The following is a 14,857-nucleotide window of genomic DNA, read 5'->3' on the forward strand; positions in this document are numbered from 1 at the left end:
AAATTTATTATCAGTATTCCACGTTTACACCTGTGTAATTACATCAGTTCTACGTTCGACAGGATAATAATTTTAACGTGTAAAATATTTCTGTTGACATATATGTAAAACATCCATTTAAAACATCTTGAGAAATGTTATTAACCGTGTTAACTTCTAAAAAAGACATTGAATTTTCCCTGTTGAAAATAGGTTCAACTTTTAAATCTGAAAGCCCCATTTTATAACATGTACCGATTTGAGATTTGTCATTTTGTGAAGCACTCGGCGCGTTATTCATTTTCATAACTTACATTTCTCTGCTAATTTCACATTGCACAATGAACAAACATCGTTACAATTTTATGGGAAGAAAAAACTGTTTAAATTGAATTGAAATGAATTGTTTCTATATATGAGCAGTTCTTCGCGAATTAGGAGGTTGATTGGATGGGATTATTTGGCGTTGGAATTTTAAGGTGACTCTTTATCTCTGCTTCAAGAACTTGTTAATAGATGGTGATATTCCAGGTTTAAATGGGTAATTACCCTTGCCGTCATTAAACAGAATTTATAAAATATCTTGCTGCATTGAAATGCATTGTGCTTACTGTGAAAATTTTTCTCAGGTCACCATTTTTAATAAGGTTAACATCACAAAATAATTAGAAAATAAATGAAACAGGCTTCATCCTCGTTGCTTCAGATCGTCGTTTTAATTTCTCGACCAGATTCGACGTCAACAAGTACGTCCTCTAGTCATGAGTAGTCAATTAAAATCAATACGATAATGTCACATCTCGTTTAATTTATTTTCAATACGAACGCAACCTTGAGTGGTCACAAAAATTTTAGAAAAATAAGGTTTTGCAAATTTATTTATGGTATTGCACGTTTACACCTGTGTAATTACATCAGTTCTACAGGATAGTAATTTTAACGTTTACAGTACAATTATATTACTGTGGACATAATATGCAAAACATCCATGGAAGAAGCCACCAAACAAATGTTGTTAACCGTTTTAAGGCAGGTGGGCATGTGGTTCAGAACATTCTTATGTATTACAGTGATGATGAAGAGGGCCGGAGTACTGGAATAAAAATTAAGACTTATGTTAATATATCATACGTGAAAATCTAGAAAAAATCTTTGGTCTATGCCTAATAGTTTCAGCTATAGCCGCAGCTCTTTATACCTCAATATAATTAAAGCAGATATAAATTATTTTCTTTCACCATGAAATAGTGCTGTAAGATGACAGCCGAAACTTTTAGACAACTTTCAACCGGGAACGATTAAAATTACCTCCTGTTGATTCTGCGCCCGGTTATCGCCGTTGGCTTGATAAAGGTTCAAATTTATCAACTGAGCCCATAGATTTTCAATATGGTCAAGTAGAGTCTAAGAGTCAAGCATGAGCACATTGGAATTGGGCTGCAAGCCGCTTGGCTGCACTCCGGGCTGCTGCTGCTGCGCCTGGGCTGGTGACTGGGCGGGGGGCTCCACCACTTGTTGGCCACCGTCGGGCTGCTGCTGCGCTGCGTTGTCCAATTGGGCTCCCTGCTGGTCCTGCAGCTGAAGGGGTTGGAAGAGCTGGCCAAGCTTAACGTCGGGAGGCGCTATGCCCTTCTGCGGCCATATGATCTGCAGCCATATGTTCTGCGGTTTTGGTGAGCTATTTTTATAGCCGCCGGAGCCGCTCATCGTGGTGTTGTTGCCGCCCTGGGGCATCTGTTGACCTGAAACAAAGATTTTGTTTCAGTTTCACGTCTGAGCAACCAAAGAAGCGTTTTCACAGATTCTTATTTCCATTTCTTAACTAAACTGCTGATAATGTATACTATAGAACAACAGAGCTTAACTGCAAACAATAACGAAGTTCCAATGCTACCAAAACCCGAAAATTGGAATAATTAATATAATTTCCAAGTCTTAGATATTTTTAATCTTTAACTAGGGAAACAGGAATAGTCGAATTATTTATACTTCTATCCAGCCTTCTCCATCGTGAGTTCGAGTTCCACGTTGTCAGGTCGGGAAAAGGGAAAAAAGCGTCTTCTCCACTTAATAGCAGAGACGAGGATCCAAAATCGAAGGGATTGTAATCTTGCATGACGTGATCGCAATTGACTCAAATGTTTCAACAAAAAATGAGTATCAACAATTTCTTGCTTGCTTGGCGTGGGTAAAGCAATAGATATCACCACGTGCAACACGCAAAGATCCCTCTATTATAAGCTGCATTTCAGATGTGTCACCCCCACCACCACTTGGGAGAAACACCTCTCGATGGAGGGTATAATTTCAGCTTTTTAGGCGGGAATGAATTTCATCGCGTTCATTTTGGCCAATCAATCAAATTTTTCTGTCAAACAGTTTAAACAGACCCGGGTTTCAGCATTCGTGCTAGTGCAGTGCGCGCCCTTCCCAGTCCTCAAACAGCGATAAAAAGAGCAAAAAAATTAATTGAACTTGAATTTAACTTTCGATTTTTAAATTCTCAGAAGTCGCTATATTTTTTCTAGTTGTCAATTTACAACAATGGAAAACGTACAATATTATGATATTGTAATTCAATCCAATGAAATATTAGAACTATTAACATTAACTTTCAATGTTTTTGCTAACAATACATATAATTATAGTCATGTGAGTTTTAGAGCGCATTTAAAAAAAAAGGAAAAAAAAAGAAAAAAAGAAATAACCGTGGAAGGATTGTAAAGCTTCGATGACGCACACTTACACTTCTCTAGTAGGATTCTTATCTCTTCCAGCTTCCAGTTTCACGTGCTTTTCTCATATACCGCTGCGTGATAGTATAGAGACCAGTTGCGTTTGTAAAAAGTCCCTATTTTCATGATACCATGCTAAAGTTACGGATAATTAAGGCTAAATTAACCCCCGTGCCACTATCATACGTATAATACGTAATTACCCTTGCCGTCGTTAAACAGCATTATTTATAAAATATCTTGCTGCATTGAAATGCATTGTGCTTACTCAGCTGCTGGACCTGCTGCTGCGCTGCGTTCGCCACCAATTGGGCTCCCTGCTGGTCCTGCAGCTGAAGGGCTTGGAAGAGCTGGCCAAGGTTTACGTCGGAAGGCGCTACATATGTTCCTCTGAGGCCCTATCATCTGCGGGTTTGGTGAGCCATACATAGTTGTAGCCGTTCATCATGGTCTACGTTCAAACAATGTTTTAATGTTTTTGCTAACAATATTATGTACATTATATATGATAGTCATGTGTTTAAGTGCGCAATTTAAAAAGAAATACATAATCGTGGAAAATATTATGGATTGCAGCTTCGACGACTTACACTTCTCTAGTAGATTTCTCAGATTTCTTGATGTGTCTGTCTTCGTCTTCGGTCTCGTCCACTTATTCTGCCATAGTTCCATAAGGAGAGTAGAGATACTATAGGAGTCGACAGTCGACATTCGGTATCAGAGCTGATCTCTACAGTCTACATAGTACATAATTACTCTCCTTATTCTTCCAGCTTCCAGTCTGTTCAGACCAGACTTATGTGTGGTGACTAGTACTGTACTGTACAGTAACAGTACACTCCTTGCTGTAGTCGGTGTAGTCTGTTAGTCTAAAACATTACGGTCATACGGCCAGCGGGGAAGCGCATGCGCGCTTGGTGTAACAACAAGACCTGGCACAACTACTCGATCATGACTGGACATTTGCTTTAAATCAGAACAAAAGTCATTTGGAAATTGATTGTTAACTCAAGTGTGGTGGAAAAAATAAATAATAAATTATTCTGGAAATAAATACTATTTTTTGGTGATTATTTTTATTATTTTCGAACATTTCGAAGTGCTGCTCGAGTGGTTGATCCAGTCTGAGCTAGCGATCGCGGCTCGCTACGCAATATGGCGGGGCGCGATGACTTCGGACACTCTGATTCTGGGTAAGTTTTTATCCTAAATTTATTAATATTTTCATTAGTGGCAACCAGAAAATGCAGGCTTTAATCCAGCCCACCTTCTCAAGTGTCATTTTACCTGTTGAGACGTCGAGGACGCTGTCAAGGGCGTCAAACGAAGATGCCTCGCGACCGGTTTTTTGATCCAATGCGGCGTGTGTTTTAGGTACGGGGGCGGTGGAGGCAGGAGAGGCGGCGGAGGTGGCGGCGGACGTAAGCCCTTGCCGGACGAACCACCTTACACAGCCTATGTCGGAAACTTACCGCACGGCATTGTCCAAGGCGATGTCCATAAAATATTCAATGATCTTGCGGTGAGTGTCCCGCCCCCATTGCTCACCGGCAGTTTGGCCCGCGATCATCACTCACGAATAATTGTTTCCACTAATTTCACTTTTCTTGCAGATAAAAAGCGTACGACTCGTCAAGGACAAGGAAACGGACAGATTTAAAGTAAGTTTGCAGTAATTAGAGCTCAATTTTTCCCTGAAGATCTTTGCATTGAGCGTACACCTCTCGCTTTCGTAGACATAGAAGGTGGCGTGGTCCAGCAACGCTAAAATTTGAATGGACCTGTTCCATTTAATAATAGTTTTAAGTTTAGAACGAAGACGACATAGTTAAAGAAGACGCTACTGGACGCGATGCTCGGACCCATTTTAGTGGGTTTTGATTTAGTTTCGCTTTACTCTCATAAGTTTTCAGTGGAGAATCTCACCTTAATTACTTTTCAGGGCTTCTGCTATGTCGAATTTGAAGACAGATCAGGCTTGGAGGGTGCTTTGCAGTTGGACGGTTTAGTGGAAATCGAAGAGAAGCTGATCAGAGTTGACGTGGCTGACGGAAAGCGCTCTGACCGGCCAGGCGGATTCAGGGGAGGCCGCGGCGGCCCAGGTGGAGCCAGAGGCGGTCCACCTTTCCGTGGTGACGGCAGCCGTGGAGGCCCTCCTCGCGGGGGTGGTAATTTTGATGACTTTGGATATGACCGACGAGGAGGACGATCATCCCAAGGCTCGTTCGGGGAGCAAAGAGGAGGAAACCGTGGCTCTTACTTCCAGCAGGTATTGATCACACTTTTTAATCTTTGATCATGCCTTTAAGCGATCATGGTAGGAAGACAGACCAAGTGGATCTATTTAATTTTCACACTTGTTTATTGAGCGTGCCAATTTTACAGATAGATACAAAAGATCTATTCATGTTCACAAGCTTCTCTTAAGTCATAGTTTTAGACTCGCCACTTGCTGGTTTGCACCTTCCCAGCAAAGGTGAATTAATTTCACAGGACGAATATCTACCGTTTCAATTAAATCAGGGGCAGATGCACGAGCTTGCTGGTACTCTTCTGGACTAGGCTTTCTTTAGAGGTCTCAGCCACGGGATTTAAGGCAGCGGCTGGCGAGACCAGCTAAGCCGAGTTTTTTGCCCTGTGGTGGCTGCTGGCCGTTTTCTCTGGCAACTGGCGCGGCTGGCAATATTTAAAACGTGAACTTTGATTGTGCTTAACGGCCTGAAGAGCCGGAAGACATTTTTTTACTGCACTTTTTTAATTTTTAACTGTTTATCACTGGCGGCTGGCGCAGTTTTGCCAGATTCACGTTGGCTGGTGGCTGCCCAAGTGACCTGAAATTTGCCGGGTGGCGTGGCGCAGCGCGGTTGGCTGAGATCTGAGAACTCTTAGCTTTCTTCAATGAGGCTTATGAGCCCATGCTAATCTTTCTTAAAGTTATTGGGAAATAATGAGTTTTTAGCTTTAAAATTCAAGTTGACTAATAAAACTACATGCATGACTGCCGATTTGAAATAGTTACAATAGAACGTTTTGACTGGTATTACAGTAATACTGGCTTGTCTTCTGATTATGAGTAAATATTATATTGGTAAATCACTGTGTATCATGTACACGCGTTTAAAATTAATTTTGTTCACGTATCGTAATTGGTTTCTTTTAAGGAGATATATTTCCAATATCTTGCAATACACTTTCTAGTAATGAATGTCCTGGTTTAGTTTTGGTGAGCCTAAAATATTTTTGAAATTTTATTACTTGCATAAGGCAAATAAAACTGAATTAAAATTTTCATTTCGTCAAGGAACTTAACATGTGTACAATGGGCCCAAACAATAATGTGGGTGTGGATAGAAAAATTAATTTAATAGACAAATTAATACACATACAAGCATCATTTGAACCATTGAAACATTCAAGGCTTTTAATACAAGTGGTCCAGAACAAACCCGTTCATTTTTAAGCTGATTTTCCGAGAATTTTTAAATACTGAATACTTCTCTTCTATAAATTATGCGTTCACAGCATCCAAATATTTCATTCAATCTTTCAAAGTTATAAATTACCAAATAATGCCTTTTCGGCCTTTTCATAATCGTTCAATTTTCGTTTCAGGACCAACGATCAGGAGGAGGAGATTGGGGAAGCCGTAGCGGCGGCATGGGCGGCGGGGGCGGAATGGGCGGTGGAATGGGTGGCGGCGGCGGCGGAATAGGAGGCGGCGGAATGGGTGGTGGAATGGGAGGCGGCGGTGGCCCTGGTGGTTTTGGAGGCCGCGAACGTGACAGACCTAGAGGCGACCCCGCGGCACGACCGAGGCCAGATATAGTACCTGTTTCATGTGAGATACCTTGATGGGTTTACGTTTGAACTAACTGACTCACAAGCCAATCAAATTTTAGCCTCGTCTGATCGCCCGCGCTTGCAGCTAGACAAGCGGACGGTGAAAGATCCGGTGAACCAGTTGGCACAGACGAGCCAGTCGCTCTCGATTTTCGGCGGCGCCAAACCACGCGAGGAGCGTCCAGAGGACGTCAAGTAAACACTTAAAAAATCTGCATGTGGTGGCCGGTCCGCTTGCTCCTCAAGTCCTCACCCTCTCCTGTTTCCTCAATCGTGACCCAGAGCACCTGCTTAGCTTAAATTTTTGTACTGTATAGTGGCTGGCTGATATGTAAGTTTTTTCAGCGTTGCTGGCCTCAAACTCGATGACCCTCCCCAAGAGTGAATGAGAGAATTTTGCTGCTGCTGAATCTAAGAGTGTGTCCGCCAAAAATGATTAAAAAAAAACACATCAATCTTACGAATGAGAGCGAAAGAAGAACTAATAAAAATGCGCGTAATTATTATTTCAACTACACGATGGCTTGTTTTTGTAATCTAATAAACTTGTTCCAACTCTGCGCATGGTTCTGAAAGAAAAAAATCATTTCATCAGTCAATTTGTTTGGAGCAGACAAATGAATTTTATTATTTGTTTGTGGCCTCCAAAGTCCATTATTAATGTTTATATTTGTTTTTATAAACACTCCGATTTCATAAATAAAATAAAGAGCTCGAAAAATAAAAATTATAGACACTTATGCATTATTTCTCGTTAGTGCCTGCTTAATTAGTAGAGATCGTCATTCCAATATACTCTAAGAAAAGAAAAATTTATCCAAGAAAACTCAGCTTGGACTCCAGGGATCGAGACAACATGATGGACGAATCATGGAAATATTCGGTTATCTATGGAAATGAAAGGTGTTGTTTCATTGTTCCGCGTTTCTTGAGTTAGGTTTTTTAAAACACTACAATCCTAATCCATCCTCCGATTTATCAGCTTTAACGTTAGCGTTAGCAGGTTCAAGCTGTTGGTGGCGCGTCGATCACTTTCAGCCAATCGGAGGCTGTTCCACGGAAGCTTTCCAATGAAATTCCCCACCACCAATTTGATTTAACTTCGGAAAAAGAAGCAAGTTTTGCTGTTGCCGACCTCTGATTGGCCGAGGCTGAAAAAAGTGCTCGACGCGCCACCACAGAATTACGCTGTAACTTACTTATTTGCTTGCTCAAGCCGTGATCAGTGGCTGGCGTGGCTGAAGATTATAAATATATTATATCGTTCGTGCCGCGGAAATTTGATCGAAACCTCTACGTCGCCGCTGGACACTTTGATTGATAGTCAAAATTTCCAATGGAAAATTTGACTGATCCCTATTTCCGACATAACTTTTTTTATTTCAGCCACTTACTTAAGACACGCCTATCGATCAGCTGACATCACAGTTAGTTCCATAATATAGTGCCGTGAAATATTTAAAAACACCAAAAATTAAAGACTCGACTCCTGCTTGATGCTGTTCCGCCATGGCAAGGAGCATGCGCACTGCGTATCGCGTCGCAACATCGCATGCGAATGAAGAGAAACCAACAGCAAGCTACTAAAATCATAGTTTTAAGCCGTTTTGAATACAGTAAAGTTCTATTTTGGTTTTTAAATGTGCCAGCAGATAAATTTTAAAATCACATTACTTTCAGGGTATTAAGTTTTTGAGCAAAAATCTCTGAAAGCAACAAATTGTTGTCCATGGGTCGATGGATTTTGACGAAAGTTTTTTTTAGTCAACTTTGCCCTAATTTACCGACAAAACAGTAGAGAAAACTACGATTCCCCAATATTTGCGGGTTTTCCGGGCGTTAAAATTTCAAAATCTGGGAATTTTGAGTACTTTGCAACTTTGCTAAGGGTGGTCCTTAAACAAAAATTAAAAAACAACTAACTAACTCCTCTCAACAAGGCAAACAACTTTAATGTTGACCTCTTAAGTGGTAGGTCAAAGGTCAAGGTCATAAAAAATTAAATTTTAAACTCAAATTTGAAAATGAACGTATCGGAATTTTTTTATTTTTTTCATTGCCATTTTGTAGAGCATAAAAAATAAAGTGAAAAACATTTAAATTATGAATGGAGTTTTTCCTCATTCTGTAATAAAAAATGAAAACTTCGAAAATCCTTGTTCTTCGAGGTTGGTGAAAAACGACGATCGACTAAATCTCGGCTTCTAATCATCAGATTTTGAAAAACCGAATACCGTTAGACTCATCTTGACATCCTCAAGTACATTAAAGGGGTATGAGAGCCACCAACCCCCTACTCCCTTTTAACCCCCTCAATAACGGGAAATTAATTTATTTTACTGCATCTATCTCGATAAAAAAACTTTGTGCACCCGAATCTTGGGTTGTGGGGGTCCTATTTACAAAAAAATAAGTACTGATAGACTCATCTTTGAGTGAACAAAGTAACTGTATTGGTTTGAAGAAGACAATTACTCGTCAACGTCGTGCCAATGGGTTGAAACGGACGAAAAAATTATAAATTCACGTTATTGAGGGGGTTAAAAGGGGTTTGGGGGTTGGTGGGTTTCTTACCCCTCTAGTACACTTGAGGACGTCGAGACAAGTCTAACGGCATGTGGTTTATTAAAATTTGATGATTAGAAGCCGAGATTTAGTCGATCGTCGTTTTTCACCAACCTCGAAAAACAAGGATTTTCGAAGTTTTTCATTTTTTATTACAGAATAAGGAAAAACTCCATTCCAAATTTAAATGTTTTTTACTTTATTTTTTATGCTCTACAAAATGGCTATAGTAAAAATAAAAAATTCCGATATGTTCATTTTCAAATTTGAGTTTAAATTTCAAAAATCAATTTTTATGACCTTGACCTTTGACCTACCACTTTGAGGTCAACATAAAAGTTTTTTGTCTTGTTGAGAGGAGTTAGTTGGATTTTTAATTTTTGTTTTAGGACCATTCTGAGCAAAGTTGCAAAGTAAATACTTGAAACTGACTAGAATCTGCAATCGAAAGACAACATGCGGTTATTATAAAATGAAGAAACACACTATTAATTGTTGGAAATGCCTAAAGGTGATATATTTTGGTTTAATTTGTTCCTTTTCACCAATGAGGTCCATGAAAATCAATTTTTTGTTGCCCCTGTAAAATTTGCTACCATAGGGATCAGTCAAATTTTCCATTGGAAATTTTGACTGTCAATCAAAGTGTCCAGCGGCGACGTAGAGGTTTCGATCAAATTTCCGCGGCACGAACGATATGTATTTTTATTTATCGTACCGAAGCCGAAGCGCAGCGCCACTCGTTTGCTGTGGCAGGCTAGCAAAAGCAATTTAATAAACAGCTCCAGCTGAGACCCGCGGAGGCCGTGTTGTGTCGGCGGTGAGTATGGAGGCGGCCCTCGGACGAATCGTGAGGCTGCTGCCCCGCGAGTTGACCCTTTGCTTTGCATACGGATCGGGGGTGGTTCGGCAAGCGGGACAGACTGGGCCGAAGGTTCTCGACGTGGTGGTCGCGGCGCCAAACGCTTTGCTCTTCCACTTGGAAAACATGCGGCTCAACCCGCACCACTACTCCTCGGTGCGGCACTTTGGGCCGGGGCTGGCCGCCCGGGTGCAGGAGTCGGGCGCCGCCGGCCTCTACTACAACACCCTGCTACCCTTGGGAAACAGCGAAGGCCGCATGTTTAAATACGGCGTCGTGTCGGCGCCCACCCTGATCGGCGACTTGCTCGATTGGAACGCCCTGTACCTTGCCGGACGCTTGCACAAGCCCGTCTCCCTTCTCAAGGAGCCCGAGGCGCCGGACTTGGCCAGGGCGTTGCGGCAGAACCTCCACAGCGCCCTTCACGCCGCCCTCTTGCTGTTGCCAGAGACTTTTTCTGGTATACATATTTTAATAGAAGGGCTTTGAGTTTTAGACGGTCGATTTTTTTCTGATTGCGACCTCCTGATCGTCATGGGAGGATCACAGCGCACAAAACATACATATTTAAGCTAATCAAACCAATTTTGAAACTGTCTGAATGAATAGCAAGGAAAAGTGCATGCATAGTTACATTACGCGTTTCGCGTCAGTAAATTTTCTTGTGATTTATTTTTCTGTTGAACTTTTTTTTAGCCTGCAATTATTCTTGATCAGTTTCCAAGTAAAATTATTTTTTCATCACATTCGATAGTTAGTTTGGTTGTCAATTTTACAATTTTTAGACGTATTTTGTTTTCTTTTGGGCAAACATTTTAAATTATTCTTTCTCTTTCCAACTATCGATCAGATCAAAAGACTAGGAAAGATTTGACCAGCCGGTTTCCCGGTTGGTTTTCCAGCATTTGGGTTTTCCGGGTTTTTTCAATTTTTATTGAAAAAATTTCTAGATACTACAAAATATAAATTTGCAACTCTTAAAATACATATATTCCAATGAAACAAAATTTAATTTTTCACGGGTAAAGTTTATTAAGTCGGCTAAATTTCAAATGCATTTGAAATAAAATTTTGATGCCCTTTTGAAAACCTTTGAAAATCGAGAAAATGAACATTTTTATGTATATTCTCACGCCTGGCAAACACCTGCGGTAAAATCTGGACTTGACTGGTTTTATCCAGTGTCATGGTCTTTTCCAGGAAAATGCTGCCTTTTTCAAACAATGGAAAAAACTCATGCTGTCCGTTTTGGACAAGTGTTTAAAAATCCTGATCAAGTTTGAGAATTTCTACGATTCTTTCAATCACAATTTTAAATTGCAATCAATTACATAACAATTTTGCAGTTTTGAAGATATTATTAATAAATTATCAAACTTAATTTCCTTTTTTAGCTTCACTTCGTGCATGCAGTAAAAGCATCCCTAAGAAAATGACTTTTTCATCAAAATTTTTACCAAAACGAATCCATTTCCACTTTAATTGGAAAAACGCGTAATTGGCTAAAATGAAATGTCAAAAAAGCCGGCTTAGTAACCGTTTGAATCTGTCTATTTTACACAGACTTAAAACAGTCAAAAAAAATAGGGGATTATTTCCTGAGAGAAAAAAAAACGTCTAAAATTCACAGCCCTGTCCGAAACTTGAGTAGTGTTAAACTTTACGCGATTTTGCAGAAAAGGAACTGTACATGGCAATAACAAACTTATCTTACGACGGCGATTTTCGAATGATCGTTGGCGAGAACCCCAACAAGGTCAAGAACATCGTCGAAGGCCAGATGGAGCTCTTTAGCCAGCTGTACGCGCCAGTCGTGGCTGCTCAATCGAATTATGTTGAGATCTCGAACGGTACAACATATATCTTATTTTGTTGTTGTTCCGCATCATTCATTGCGTTTGCCATTGAAGGTGAAGGGTGCCAAGACACTAGTGCCACAGGAAAGCTGTACCATCTGACCCAGCTTCCGAGAATGCCTCAGGTGCTCTTAGCTCGTAATTGGAACCAGCAGTCGAGGAGGAAGCTGGACTCGGAGGACACGCTGCTCGCCCTTGCTCACAGTGCAGACACTGACATTGCCTTGAGAAAAGTGCTGAGACAGATAGTGTGGAATTCTAGTGTTGGGCAGGCATTGAAAGGCATCATCACAGCAGGGCCAATCAAGTCGATCAAATATTCCATGGCCAAAATAGCAAAGATGTGGCAGAAAAATTAGATAGATTAGACAGACTGAATATTCAATTAATTGTTATGTTATTAAAACGTTGATATCTTAAATAATGTTTTATTCAGTAATCTTAAGAAAATTTCAATGCTAACTTAAGGATCCGTATGCAAAGCATAAGGGTGAGTTAAAACACCCTTTTTTCTCCCATCAGAAGATAAAGAGAATCTCTAATACAAATTTGTTTTCAGATTAAAATGAGCAAAAACGTGATTGGTCCTGCTCTGCCTCCTGGCTTTGGAGGCTCCAAAGATGAAGATTCCAGCTCTTCTGAGGAAATGATAGGGCCCAGCCTGCCCACCACCAGTCAAATTGGACCAGTTTTTCCACCCTCCGTGACCAAAGAGAGCGAATCGGACAGTGAAGAGTCTTTTGACGGCATCGAACTTCACGATGAAGAGGATTTGCAAACGTCCGCTCAGTTTGGACCAGCGCTGCCGCCAGGCTATGGACAGAAGAAGGTGCTTGGCCCGTCACTTCCCCCTGGTCTGATTCCTACGACATTGCCTGAATCTGAAAGTGATGACGACGATGCTGGCGTCATCGGCCCTAGGATACCGGGAAGCGAGGCTGACGACTCTCATTGGGCGAGGGTAGTCGCGGAAAGAGCGGAAAGGATGAAAAAGAAACTCACTGCCACAAAAGTAAGCTTGATTTAAGGATGAATAGTGTATTTCCAGAACTAGAAAAATTAGAAAAAAACTGGTATTGTATTTCCTTAATTTTTTTCAGATTTCCTAACAAGAACAAAAATTCCTGACTGGAATACATTTTTTTGCTCATTTCAAGATGAAGACACAGTTTTCCTCTTGAAGTATATTTTTTTAAAACAGAATATCCATCATTTTTGCAAATTTTGGCTCTAATTAACTGTCAGTACAGTGTTAGTAATTAAATTTAAATTCTTTTAATCCAAGAGAGATATGATATAATATTTTACTTTTTCGCTACATTATTTTTATATTTATATACGATGTTGGGGTAATTTAAAGGTGTCAATCACCAGGTTTCGCGCAAACCATTTATTAGCCTCTCCTCGCTAAGCAGGATGAAATCTAAAAAAAATTGGCTCTACTAGGGCTCACAAAATTATAATTATCTCGAGTTGTAATGAAGCTATAACCACACACTGCGCTAAATCATGCCTGCAACTTTTATACTTGCATTTATATGTGATTTTTGAGTATATATTTCAAATTTGATTATTCTCATGAAGGTTATCTCTTTGGATTTTTTCTAAGTATTGGATAAAATGTTTTGCCCAAGTTTTTATAGCTTTTCTAAAAATTTTTGCGATGGAGGAACCTGCAGTTTTCGAGTTGCAGAGGTTAAAAGGTTGAAAAGGGCATTTTTTAGTTCTAGTGAATAGAGAGAACATCAAAATTGCAGTATCTGTTGATTTTTACCTTTGGAACATACTTTGAGTCACCCCTGAGGTCAGACAAGACCATCAAAACAAGTAAGAAATCGAACTCGAGCGTCAGGGTGGCCCTCAAGAGATCGATTGATCTATATTACTATATTCCCACATGTGGCCACTTTAATTACACCTCACGTGCTCTGCATTAGTTCAATCTGAAATATTTTCACACCACTGGAACGGCCAAGTCGAAATCTTTCAGAAAATGTTCAATTCGATCCAGATTTGACCCTTGTAGCACCTCAAATGTACCTAAGAGTCAAGATTGTGGGCACATTAGGGCATTTCCTGAGCACCCTGGTAGTTTCCAATGGGCTGAATTAATTAATCATCTTATAAATTCGTTAGACAATATTTCTCCTTTCCCTCATTGAGTAACACTGAAGAATTATTATTTTTTATGCTGATTAATTTTGTTTCAGGACGACAAAGTGGCACGAGAGAGCTGGATGTTGGAGCTACCAAAGGACAGATCAGGCCTGCTCGGCCTGGATGCGCGGCAGTTCAGGAAAAACGCCGCCCCTGACAAATCGGCAGACAACTCTGGTTGGACGGACACGCCAGAAGACAAATTGAGGAAAGAAAAAGGAGGGCCCAGTGTTGCTAAAGTGGATTTAAAGGAGGAACTTACCGAAAAACTAATTGCAAAGAGGGACAAAGAAATGGCCAAGATGGCCAAAGCGCACAAGAGAGAATCCAAGTCTCTGTTAGATTTGCACAAGGAAAAATCTAAAAAGTCAAAGAAAGATGATGGTGAACGTCAAATGTTTGACAGAGACCGAGACTTGCAAGTGAATCGTTTTGACGAAGCGCAGAAAAAGTCTGCAATAAATAAAGCGAAATTCCTTGACGACCGCTTTTCCAGAGGCCACCAAAAGTTTCTGTAACTTTGTATTTAAAACCGTTCATTTTTTGTACCATCGATTGTAATAAAGTTCACTATCAATCACCGTCATAAATATTGCTAGTAATTTGTAAAACCCAAATAGGTCGAAATATTAAATATCTTAAATGTGATTTATGTGTATTGATGCATTAATATGCGGACTTGAATAGGGTAAATAGTTAAATTCCAGATTATGCAAATTTCTCAAAATATTTAGTGGTTTACAGTTTTTATTGATGATTTTTTGGCTGAGTTTGATTCCTCTCGTCGCGATCTATCAAAAAGTGTGCGAATAATGAGGTTAATTCTCCTACTAATCAAAATTTTGCTGTATAAAATTTGAAAT

General features: G+C 40.1%; 4 protein-coding genes across 5 annotated transcripts; 3 read left to right on the forward strand and 1 right to left on the reverse strand.

Annotated features, from left to right (window-relative positions):
- Positions 1-767: 767 nt before the first annotated feature.
- On the reverse strand, positions 768-3,575 carry LOC135945504 (uncharacterized). The gene is made up of 4 exons (XM_065493238.1): positions 3,305-3,575; positions 2,983-3,165; positions 1,288-1,721; positions 768-1,072 (listed from the first exon to the last, which is right to left on the reverse strand). The coding sequence occupies exon 3, from the start codon at positions 1,711-1,713 to the stop codon at positions 1,384-1,386; it is 330 nt and encodes a 109-aa protein (XP_065349310.1). The 5' UTR covers positions 1,714-1,721; positions 2,983-3,165; positions 3,305-3,575; the 3' UTR covers positions 768-1,072; positions 1,288-1,383.
- Positions 3,576-3,790: 215 nt separating this feature from the next.
- On the forward strand, positions 3,791-7,286 carry LOC135945503 (eukaryotic translation initiation factor 4H-like). The gene is made up of 7 exons (XM_065493237.1): positions 3,791-3,907; positions 4,089-4,236; positions 4,328-4,375; positions 4,657-4,983; positions 6,327-6,552; positions 6,614-6,749; positions 6,900-7,286. The coding sequence occupies exons 1-7, from the start codon at positions 3,870-3,872 to the stop codon at positions 6,937-6,939; spliced, it is 963 nt and encodes a 320-aa protein (XP_065349309.1). The 5' UTR covers positions 3,791-3,869; the 3' UTR covers positions 6,940-7,286.
- Positions 7,287-9,821: 2,535 nt separating this feature from the next.
- On the forward strand, positions 9,822-14,584 carry LOC135945507 (GPALPP motifs-containing protein 1). Of its 2 annotated transcripts, none has more exons than XM_065493241.1 (3): positions 9,822-9,939; positions 12,397-12,849; positions 14,048-14,584. In XM_065493241.1, the coding sequence occupies exons 2-3, from the start codon at positions 12,403-12,405 to the stop codon at positions 14,510-14,512; spliced, it is 912 nt and encodes a 303-aa protein (XP_065349313.1). In that variant the 5' UTR covers positions 9,822-9,939; positions 12,397-12,402; the 3' UTR covers positions 14,513-14,584. The 2 variants fall into 2 exon arrangements, with proteins under 2 accessions (XP_065349313.1, XP_065349312.1); XM_065493240.1 differs by lacking the exon at positions 9,822-9,939 and adding an exon at positions 12,298-12,327.
- On the forward strand, positions 9,933-12,261 carry LOC135945505 (phosphatidate cytidylyltransferase, mitochondrial). The gene is made up of 3 exons (XM_065493239.1): positions 9,933-10,441; positions 11,658-11,831; positions 11,892-12,261. The coding sequence occupies exons 1-3, from the start codon at positions 9,946-9,948 to the stop codon at positions 12,194-12,196; spliced, it is 975 nt and encodes a 324-aa protein (XP_065349311.1). The 5' UTR covers positions 9,933-9,945; the 3' UTR covers positions 12,197-12,261.
- Positions 14,585-14,857: the final 273 nt, after the last annotated feature.

The sequence above is a fragment of the Cloeon dipterum genome, chromosome X, assembly GCF_949628265.1.
Source record: "Cloeon dipterum chromosome X, ieCloDipt1.1, whole genome shotgun sequence".
NCBI lineage: Eukaryota > Metazoa > Arthropoda > Insecta > Ephemeroptera > Baetidae > Cloeon > Cloeon dipterum.

What these genes read in the sequence shown, in the direction of transcription:
- LOC135945504 (XM_065493238.1), bottom strand. Translation starts at nt 1,713, where the DNA reads ATGCCCCAGGGCGGCAACAACACCACGATGAGCGGCTCCGGCGGCTAT.
- LOC135945503 (XM_065493237.1), top strand. Translation starts at nt 3,870, where the DNA reads ATGGCGGGGCGCGATGACTTCGGACACTCTGATTCTGG. An exon ending in AAATATTCAATGATCTTGCG is followed by an intron (nt 4,237 to 4,327) that starts GTGAGTGTCCCG and finishes CTTTTCTTGCAG; the next exon opens with ATAAAAAGCGTACGACTCGT. An exon ending in GAGCGTCCAGAGGACGTCAA is followed by an intron (nt 6,750 to 6,899) that starts GTAAACACTTAA and finishes AAGTTTTTTCAG; the next exon opens with CGTTGCTGGCCTCAAACTCG.
- LOC135945505 (XM_065493239.1), top strand. Translation starts at nt 9,946, where the DNA reads ATGGAGGCGGCCCTCGGACGAATCGTGAGGCTGCTGCCCCGCGAGTTG. An exon ending in GTTGCCAGAGACTTTTTCTG is followed by an intron (nt 10,442 to 11,657) that starts GTATACATATTT and finishes GCGATTTTGCAG; the next exon opens with AAAAGGAACTGTACATGGCA. An exon ending in TTATGTTGAGATCTCGAACG is followed by an intron (nt 11,832 to 11,891) that starts GTACAACATATA and finishes TTGCCATTGAAG; the next exon opens with GTGAAGGGTGCCAAGACACT.
- LOC135945507 (XM_065493240.1), top strand. An exon ending in AGAAACTCACTGCCACAAAA is followed by an intron (nt 12,850 to 14,047) that starts GTAAGCTTGATT and finishes ATTTTGTTTCAG; the next exon opens with GACGACAAAGTGGCACGAGA.